The sequence below is a fragment of the Salvelinus sp. IW2-2015 genome, linkage group LG31 (assembly GCF_002910315.2).
Source record: "Salvelinus sp. IW2-2015 linkage group LG31, ASM291031v2, whole genome shotgun sequence".
Taxonomy (NCBI): Eukaryota; Metazoa; Chordata; class Actinopteri; order Salmoniformes; family Salmonidae; genus Salvelinus; species Salvelinus sp. IW2-2015.
In genome coordinates, this window is record NC_036870.1 from 551,197 (window position 1) to 560,906 (window position 9,710).

The following is a 9,710-nucleotide window of genomic DNA, read 5'->3' on the forward strand; positions in this document are numbered from 1 at the left end:
CGAGATGCTGACTTACACTGACTGGATTGTTCTTGATACATTTTTATTTTACCTTTTGGTTTATTTCAATGAAACATGATAATTACAAGCGTTAAGACGTATTTCGTGTAAGACGATTTGAACCTTTTGACTTTCCCTACCATCCAGCAGGTCAAAGAACAGCTGCACATAACGAGTCACTCAGAAAAACGAATCGTGACTCTCGAGTCATTCAAAATAGTAGAGAGGCGAGAGGACGCAGGACGCAGGTGAATACACATCTAATTGATAAAAGGCCTATCTTTAAAAGTTCAGACAATCACAGTACTATCTCAACCAAAACTACAAGGAAAAAGTATGCATCCATGACAAAGTGAGTACAGCAATCTTGTTATAATAGGCGATTGTATATGCTTCCTTAACGCAGTTTCTGATAGCATTTAGGCAACCACTGCCATTGTGGTAACAAGAGCAAGCAAATTAAAGGCAAGTAGGCTACAAGCCAACTTTTGGTTAACAATTCCTTTTAACTCCCGTGATTGAGGTGCAACAATTTAATTGATATTCTGTTTTCATTAAGATATTTATATTATTTATATGATTATTATTTACACCGGAAGATTTGTGCATTTATTTATGTTAGCCATCATAGGGGAACAGATGCACGTTTTAAACGCCACTTAACGGTTAATCGCCATGTTTTCTTGCTAATATTATTATTAATTAACCTGGACAAACAATTTGGCACAGACACAAAGTCAAAATTGCCGTGTCGTAAAAATGTATGAAAACAAAAATGACTTTTTGGTCATAGTTTAATGTTAGCAGTGTTAGGGTTAAAGTTGAGTTTAAAATCACATTTTAGAAGATAAATTGTAGAAATAGGCAGGGTTTGTGGATGTGGTAACTAGTGACAACCTTTTGGAGTGTTGATTTATGATGGTCTGTAATGCTGTTGCAGGTCATTTCTATTTTTCTAATGGGTAAGTAACTCTTGGAGATTATTTTTCACTGATTTCTCTGCCTGTCCATTGTGTTGATCCTGTCATTGCAACAATGTATCAAGTCATTATGGAGCGGCAGCGTAGCCTAGTGGCGTTGGACTGTAACTGAAAGGTTGCAAGATCAAATCCCTGAGCTGACAAGGTACAAATCTGTCGTTCTGCCCCTGAACAAGGCCCACTGTTCCTAGGCCATCATTAAAAATAAGAATTTGTTCTTAACTGACTTGCCTAGTTAAATAAAGAAAAAATAAATATAATCATCACTGCATATGTTATCACACACCATTGTCCCCTCTCCCCTTTCAAATGTTTCCCCACCAGTTAATTTAGCCTATGCTGTATTTTACATTCAGCAAGCAAGAGCGCGGTTCTTTCTTGCCTCGAATAGGCTAACAGTAATTTAAAAAAAAATCTAAATAAGTGACCAACAATTTGTAGCATAGTTTCTTTTCAGAGTCATGGAGCTTTATAGAGGAATAGCTGAAAGGCCAGCAAAGAGGCAAGCGTGTGTGCGGTATTGCACAGGACAACAGTGAAGTTTGGCTAAAGATGTAGGCTCATTCATAGCCATCATTTTGTAGGCTAAATATAAGGCCTAGTACTGCAGTGAATTTAGGACTACCACTCGTGCTTTGCAAGACGGAACAAATCTCTGCAGGTTTCCAGAGTTTATGCACTCTAACTCAAATGGTGTCAGCATTGAACTGCGTCACTCAAATGTATTAATCGTTAAACATCTAGGTGACGGGTTGCGTGTCTTTTCTATTTTAGGTTGTCAATTTTGCAACCTAAAATACTCTCCCTATCAATTTATTTTATAGCCTATATTGTCTTTCTATTATCCTACACAATGTTATTTCTGATATTTTGCAAGGTGTTTAAAACAGTAGGCTACATAGCAGCGCCAGCTAATTTCACTAGAAGAAACAAGCAGCTATAGGGATGACGGGCGCAATGTGCGCTTCGCAGGCACGCAGCCCCCCTCCACCTTCCCGTGCAGTAGAATTATACACCAATGTTGCTTTTTGACGGTAACACCAGTGTTATACCCTTATGTTACATTAGAGAAATTGTGTTCCAAAGGGTTATTTGGTCCCTGCCAATAATTGTAGCTCTAACTTTTGAATGGTAGGAGCTATCAGCTCTTATGACCTCATCAATGACCCCATCGTTAGAAGGGACAGTGACACAACCACAATTGATTGCAATACAGATCTTATTTTCTACACACACAATTCCTTCCTGATGATTTTCCCCTGATGTTTGCAAAACATTTCGAATGCATTCCAGACAGTTTGGGATGCAATTTTGTTTTTAATGTTATCAAATTGTGACCCATCTTTCTTCAGGCTGCTTTGTTATGAAACCCCCCCCGGAAATATCACATTTACATAAGTATTCAGACCCTGTACTTTGTTGAAACACCTTTGGCAGCGATTACAGCCTCAAGTCGTCTTGGGTATGATGCTACAAGCTTGGCACACCTGTTTTTGTGGAGTTTCTCCTATTATACTCTGCAGTTCCTCTCAAGGTCCGTCAGGTTGGATGGCGAGTGTCGCTGCACAGATATTGTCAGGTCTCTCCAGAGATGTTAGATTGGATTCAAGTCCGGGCTCTGGCTGGGCCACTCAAGGACATTCCGAGACTTGTACCGAAGCCACTCCTGGGTTGTCTTGGCTGTGTGCTTAGGGTCTTTGCCCTGTTGGAAGGTGAACCATCGCCCCAGTCTGAGGTCCTGATCGCTCTGGAGCAGATTTTCATCAAGGATCTCTCTGTACCTTGTTCCGTTCATCTTTCCTTCTATCCTGACTAGTCTCGCTGTCCCTGCCGCTGAGAAAGATCCCCACAGCATGATGCTTCCACCACCATGCTTCACCGTAGGGATGGTGCCAGGTTTCCTCCAGACGTGACGCTTGGCATTCAGGCCAAATAGTTCAATCTTGGTTTCATCAGACCAGAGAATCTTGTTTCTCATGGTCTGAGAGTCCTTTAGGTGCCTTTTGGCAAACTCCAAACGGGCTGTCGTGCTTTTTACTGAGGAGTGGCTTCGGTCTGGCCACTCTCCAATAAAGGCCTGATTGGTGTAGTGCTGCAGAGATGGTTGTCCTTCTGGAAGKTTCTCCCATCTTYACAGAGGAGCTCTGGAGCTCTGTTAGTGACCAYCGGGTTCTTGGTAACCTCCCTGAACAAGGCCTTCCTCCCCCAGATTGCTCAGTTTGGCCGGGCGGCCAGCTCTAGGAAGTGTCTTGGTAGTTCCAAACTTCTTCCATTTTAAGAATGATGGAGGCCACTGTGTTCTTGGGGACCTTCAATGCTAATTTTATTGGTACCCTTACCCAGATTTGTGCCTCGACACAATCCTGTCTTGGAGCTCTACGGACAATTCCTTTGACCTCATGACTTGGTTTTTRCTCTGACATGCACTGTCAACCATTATCGCAATGATCCACAGAATAATACCGGACCTGATAAAACCCTGAGATGACTTGTAAACAGTGTTGTGACTTGACTTTAACATTAATATGAAGACTGTTATTTATCTAATTACCTAAATATGAAACATTTTTACGCAATTTAAATTAATAATTTAACAATKAACTAATTTGGATCTGGGGCACCACGAGAGTGGTTCTTTAGAGTTACCATTTCCCAAATTAAACTCTAAAGATCTTTACCTATCACATCTATAAACAGTCAACTTATTAATTTTAACCTCGTATCATATCATCATTCTGAATAGTAGTAACCTTCTTGCATCGGCAAAAGGCCCGAGCCTTGCTTATGATTCAGTACTATACAAATTGGTTTAATAATTTATTTCCTAGGTAATTAAATGGTAACACAGGATAAACATATACACTTAATATGTTAAAAACAGGTCCGTAGTGGACTGACAACAATATGGTTGCTTGTTACAAAAGACATGGAGAGGGTGAGAGAGTGACAGAGACACTTAACRTTGGTATATTTAGAAACTACTCTCWCTTAAAGTACTCCTATACTTTGCACACAGACTGCCATCYGCTTGGAGTAAGCAATCATGAATGTAAACTCCGCAATAAAAGAAACTTCCTCTCACTGTCAACTGCGTTTATTTTCAACAAATTTAACTATGTAAATATTTGTATGAACATAACAAGATTCAACAACTGAGACATGAACTGAACAAGTTCCACAGACATGTGACTAACATAAATGGAATAATGTGCCCCTGAACAAAGGGGGGGGGGTCAAAATCAAAAGTAACAGTCAGTATCTGGTGTGGCCACCAGCTGCATTAAGTACTGCAGTGCATCTTTTCCTCATGGACTGCACCAGATTTTCCAGGTCTTGCTGTGAGATGCTACCCCACTCTTCCACCAAGGCACCTGCAAGTTCCCAGACATTTCTCAGGGGAATGGCCCTAGCCCTCACTCTCCGATCCAACAGGTCCCAGATGTGCTCAGGTCCCAGATCCCAGATTGAGATCTGGGCTCTTCGCTGGCCATGAACACTGACATTCCTGTCTCAAGGGCACATCAACAGGTTTTTTACCTCTTCTGCTCTGGGATTTGAACTTTCAGTACATATACCATATACCCCTCAAAATATCCCTCAGGGATAATAAGTCATGTCAAACTGTGTAGAATTGCAGGAAATGCATTTTTAAAATGTCCCAAAAAAGTATGGAGGAGTACCATTATAGCTACTGACTGTGTGCAAGACAACAGAGTGGAAAATCAGGTCATGATTTAAGATGGCTATTGTCAAGGTGAGTCTAGCTCAGAAACCAGCTATTCTAGCTAGCTAGGTCTACACTTTTTGAAATGTATTCCATTGGTTATGGTGCTAGATCTCTATAAATATGCTGCTTGTTAGCCATTTAATTGATAAAACCAACAGTAGTCTAACATGTAGGCCTAATGTCCTAAAAAATGTTGCAGCATAGGCCTACACAATGATTTCTATAGGCCTATGCAATTACTGCAAATGGCAGACGAACGCTTCCCATGCTCCTTATATCAAAGCCATAGGCCTACAAATACTTTTGATTAATAATAAGGTACTGCCTCCTCTCCATGATATGGAGCCCCCCATCTATAGGCACGAGCTAGTTAGAGCCAAATATTTCTGTCCAGTCAATGACGCAGCAGTTCATGTCGTTACCATAGCACATTTAATGAAGGCTATTGCTTATCATTATAGCACAGAGTTTCTAAACCCAGAGTTGCAACATCGCAAGACTTCCTGGAATGTTTGCGAAATGGACCAAGCAGACCAGGCTKGGGTTTGAGAAGTCAATGAGAAAAGTGAAACATTCTTAATTAGTTGTTAATTTTCTCGAAATCTAAAAGCACAACCTAGTTTCGAGCCAGGTCTTTAAAAAAATAAAAATACATTTGGACCCATTTTTCATGATGTCCAATTGGTAGTTAGTCTTGTCCCATCGCTGCAACTACCGTACAGACTCGGGAGAGGTAAAGGTGCTCTGAAGGTGAAGGTGCGATATGCGTGCTCTGAAACACGACCCTGCTAAGCAACACTGCTTCTTGACRTACTGCTTGCTTAACCCGGAGCCAGCCGCACCAATGTGTCGGAGGAAACACATTCCAACTGGTGACCGTGTCAGCATGCATTCGCGCGGCCCGCCACAGGAGTCGCTAGAGCGCGATAGGACAAGGACATCCCGGCCGGCCTAACCCGGACGACGCTGGGCCAATTGTGCTCCGCCTCATGGGTCTCCCAGTTGCGACCGGCTGCGACACAGCCCGGGATCAAACCCAGATCTGTAGTGACACCTCTAGCACTGCGATGCAGTGCCTTAGACCGCTGCGCCACTCTGGAGGCCCTCGAGCCAATATCTTAAGAAGTTGAACATGTTATTACTCCAACCTCATGAAAGTGACAAACTAAAACATTAAAAATGTTCGTCAAAAACAACTTTGTATCGAAGGAGTGCCTTTGACTTGATGGCCTGCACGTGCACAGTTCAACGCGAGACGACCGTTAGACCCGATGACGTGTTTCTGTGCATGAGCTTAGCTAGCCAACATTGCCATGACATTTCCTACAAGTGTGATCGGCAATTTCTATTGGCGAAGCGGTTTCTGCTATCTTCATACTCTACTGTCTTTGATTATACATTTCATTTAACTATGCAATTTATGCTTTGATGAACAATCAAATGTATTATTGTCTCCATGTCTCTTTGTAGATTCCATACTCAACGCCATCCTCACTTCATGACCTAAACTGGTAGGATAGATGACATCTTTGAACTGTGCTGGTCACACAATTGTGCAATTGGCCACAACCTTAGATCTACAAGCAACTGTCTTCGCTGAATGTATCATCCTCACTTGAAAAGACTATATAAAGAAGCCTAAACTGCATCTCTATGTGGCCACCAGCTGCATTAAGTACTGCAGTGCATCTCCTCCTCATGGACTGCACCAGATTTGCCAGTTCTTGCTTTGAGATGTTACCCCACTCTTCCACCAAGGCACCTGCAAGTTCCCAGACATTTCTGGGGGGGCGGTGGCCCTCACCCTCCGATCCAACAGGTCCCAGACGTGCTCAATGGGATTGCGATCCGGGCTCTTCGCTGGCCATGGCAGAACACTGACATTCCTGTCTTGCAGGAACGCACAGAATGAGCAGTATGGCTCGTGGCATTGTCATGCTAGAGGGTCATGTCAGGATGAGCCTGCAGGAAGGGTACCACATGAGGGAGGAGGATGTCTTCCCTGTAACACACAGCGTTGAGATTGCCTGCAATGACAACAAGCTCAGTCCGATGATGCTATGACACACCGCCCCAGACCATGACGGATCCTCCACCTCCAAATCGATCCCGCTCCAGAGTGCAGGCCTCGGTGTAACGCTCATTCCTTCGACGAGAAACGCAAATCCGACTATCACCGCTGGTGAGATAAAACCGCGACTCGTCAGTGAAGAGCACTTTTTGCCAGTCCTATCTGGGCCAGCGACGTTGTTGCCGGTGATGTCTGGTGAGGACCTGCCTTACAACTGGCCTACAAGCCCTCAGTCCAGCCTCTCTCAGCCTATTGCGGACAGTCTGAGTACTAATGGAGGGATTGTGCGTTCCTGGTGTAACTTGGGCAGTTGTTGTTGCCATCCTGTACCTGTCCTGCAGGTGTGATGTTCGGATGCACCGATCCTGTGCAGGTGTTGTTACAAGTGGTCTGCCACTGAGGACGATCAGCTGTCCGTCCTGTCTCCCTGTAGTGCTGTCTTAGGCGTCTCACAGTACGGACATTGCAATTTATTGCYCTGGCCACATCTGCAGTCCTCATGCCTCCTTTCAGCATGCCTGAGGCATGTTCATGAAGATGAGCAGGGACCCTGGGCATCTTTCTTTTGGTGTTTTTCAGTAGAAAGGCCTCTTTAGTGTCCTAAGTTTTCTTAAATAACTGTGACCTTAATTGCCTACCGTCTGTAAGCTGTTAGTGTCATAACAACCGTTCCACAGGTGCATGTTCATTAATTGTTTATGGTTCATTGAACAAGCATGGAAACAGTGTTTAAACCCGTTACAATGAAGATCTGGGAAGTTTTTTRGATTTTTACGAATTATCTTTGAAAGGACCGGGTCCTAAAAAAAGGGACGTTTCTTTTTTTGCTGAGTTTATTAGGAGTTGGTATTTACCATCAATGTGATGTGTGCTGACTTTCAATGTTTTAAAGTGTATATTTCCTTCTTTACAGAAATGGGTCCACACCCAGCTGTTTTAGACCTATATACATTTGGAAGAGGTCTATCTGAAACTAGAGCTGCTCTTCTTGCCAACAGAGGTTTTGTGGTCTTTACAGTGTCATTATATGGGTATGAGGATAATCCTAAAAACGTGACCAAGATCCATCTGGAGTATTTTGAGGAGGCGATTCAGTTCTTGAAAAATCAGCCGCAGGTCAGCATTAAATAATCCTCTGGTTTGATTTTATTTCCATATAAAATTTTTGATATTACTTTACAGCACAAATTAAAGGGGTAAGAACACGGCAATAATGTGAAAATTAGTTCTAATTGCTTACAGCTTATTCATTGACTTGTAATTACTTCAATGTTACTTCAAATCACTCGTATTTCATGGAAATAGTGCTACCCGGAAGTCTTATGGCCGTTGCTTTATTTGCTGTCCCTTTATCTTTTAAGGTTCGCGGCTCTGGAGTAGGTTTGTTATCACTGTCCAAAAGTGGTGATCTAGCACTGTCCATTGCCACTTTTCTGCCAGGCATCGCTGCTACCGTATGGATCAATGGCTGCAATGCCAATGCCATGATTCCTCTTCACAACAAAGGCACAGTCATACCTCCCCTAATGATTGATACCACAAGAGTCTTTGCTACCAAGTCAGGGGCCTTAAATATCAAATATGTCATTAATGACCCAATGGCAGTGGAGAATCAGGCAACACTCATCCCAATTGAGAGAGCCAATGGAAGGTTTCTCTTTGTTGCTGCAGAGGATGACCAAAACTGGGACAGTTGTTATTTTGCAGATCAGGCAATGCAACAACTGAGGCGTCATGGGAAGGATAATTACGAGTCAGTATTTTACCCTGGGGCAGGACACTACTTAGAGACACCCTACATGCCCTTCTGCCCGTCCAGTATTCATAGTGTTTTCGGAAAGCCTGTTGTGTGGGGAGGTGTGCCCAGGTCCCACGCAGCAGCAGAGGTCAACCTTTGGAGGAGGATTCAGGAGTTCTTTAGAACTAACCTGGCAAACGATAGCAACTTGAGTAAAGCCAGGTTATAAAATGTTGAAATGAAAACTGGATAAATATGTGGTGCTTAATGWTTTGCTATGTAGTAGAGCTTAACTCATAATGAACATATTTTACATGAGCTTAACTCACAAGTTCAAAATGCCTTGATAMTCCATGCCTGACACATTGCCCCCGCCCCCTTTTATAATGACAAGTTATCCAGACTGTATGTAAACTGTTTAATTGCAACATGAAGAGAAACACATMATTTAGTTTATGTATATTGTTATGATGGTTTGTGCCTTTTCAGAGTGGATTGGCTGTAAAAGAACAGACATTCATGTATTTAGATGCCAATCCTTTGTTTCTTGCTACTATTGTTCACTTTTCATGAATGTATTACATATAATAAAAGTTACCWCTAGCAAGTGGTGTACCAGAGGCAGCAACCCCACAGAATGATCACACCTCTCCCCCGTATTTGATTGAAGGAAGGGTGTTCTTTTCTTTGAATTCTTAAGTTGGTCTTTGGTAAACATAGGAAGACCCCACCTCTGAAAGAGACACAAAACCCTGATTGAACTTATGGAAAAAAAAACACCCAAACAAGCCTGAATCCTGGGGGAAATGTTCTTTGGACTGATGAAACAAAATTAGAACTCTTTGGCAATGCAAATCAATGCTAGGTTTCCTGACGACCAATTGAAGCATTCAAAGGGGTTGCTTTGCTGCCTCTGGTACTGGGRGCCTTGAACGTGTGCAAGGCGTCATGAAATCAGAAGAGTATCAAGGTGTTTCRGAGTCCAATGTTAAACCCAGTGTACAAAAACTGGGTCTCCTTTGAAGGTTGTGGGTCTTCCAGCAGGACAACGACCGCAAACATACATCAAAATGCATGGAATGGTTCAAGAAAAATACACGGAACTGTTCTGGAGTGGCCAGCATTGATCCCGTGTGGCTCAGTTTGTAGATCATGGTGCTGGCAACACMARGGTWATGGGTTTGAGTTATTTAG

General features: G+C 42.8%; 1 protein-coding gene across 1 annotated transcript; it reads left to right on the forward strand.

Annotated features, from left to right (window-relative positions):
* Positions 1–202: 202 nt before the first annotated feature.
* LOC111955658 (acyl-coenzyme A thioesterase 1-like) lies at positions 203–8,816 on the forward strand. Its single transcript, XM_023975893.3, has 3 exons — positions 203–352; positions 7,692–7,894; positions 8,140–8,816. Exons 2-3 carry the CDS (start codon positions 7,694–7,696, stop codon positions 8,743–8,745), a joined length of 807 nt encoding a protein of 268 aa, XP_023831661.1. The 5' UTR covers positions 203–352; positions 7,692–7,693; the 3' UTR covers positions 8,746–8,816.
* The last annotated feature ends 894 nt before the right edge of the window (positions 8,817–9,710 follow it).

Bases quoted from the DNA above. Each gene is read 5' to 3' on its own strand.
- LOC111955658 (XM_023975893.3), top strand. From the start codon at position 7,694: ATGGGTCCACACCCAGCTGTTTTAGACCTATATACATTTGGAAGAGGT. The intron at 7,895-8,139 runs GTCAGCATTAAA...TTATCTTTTAAG, and splicing joins TCTTGAAAAATCAGCCGCAG to GTTCGCGGCTCTGGAGTAGG.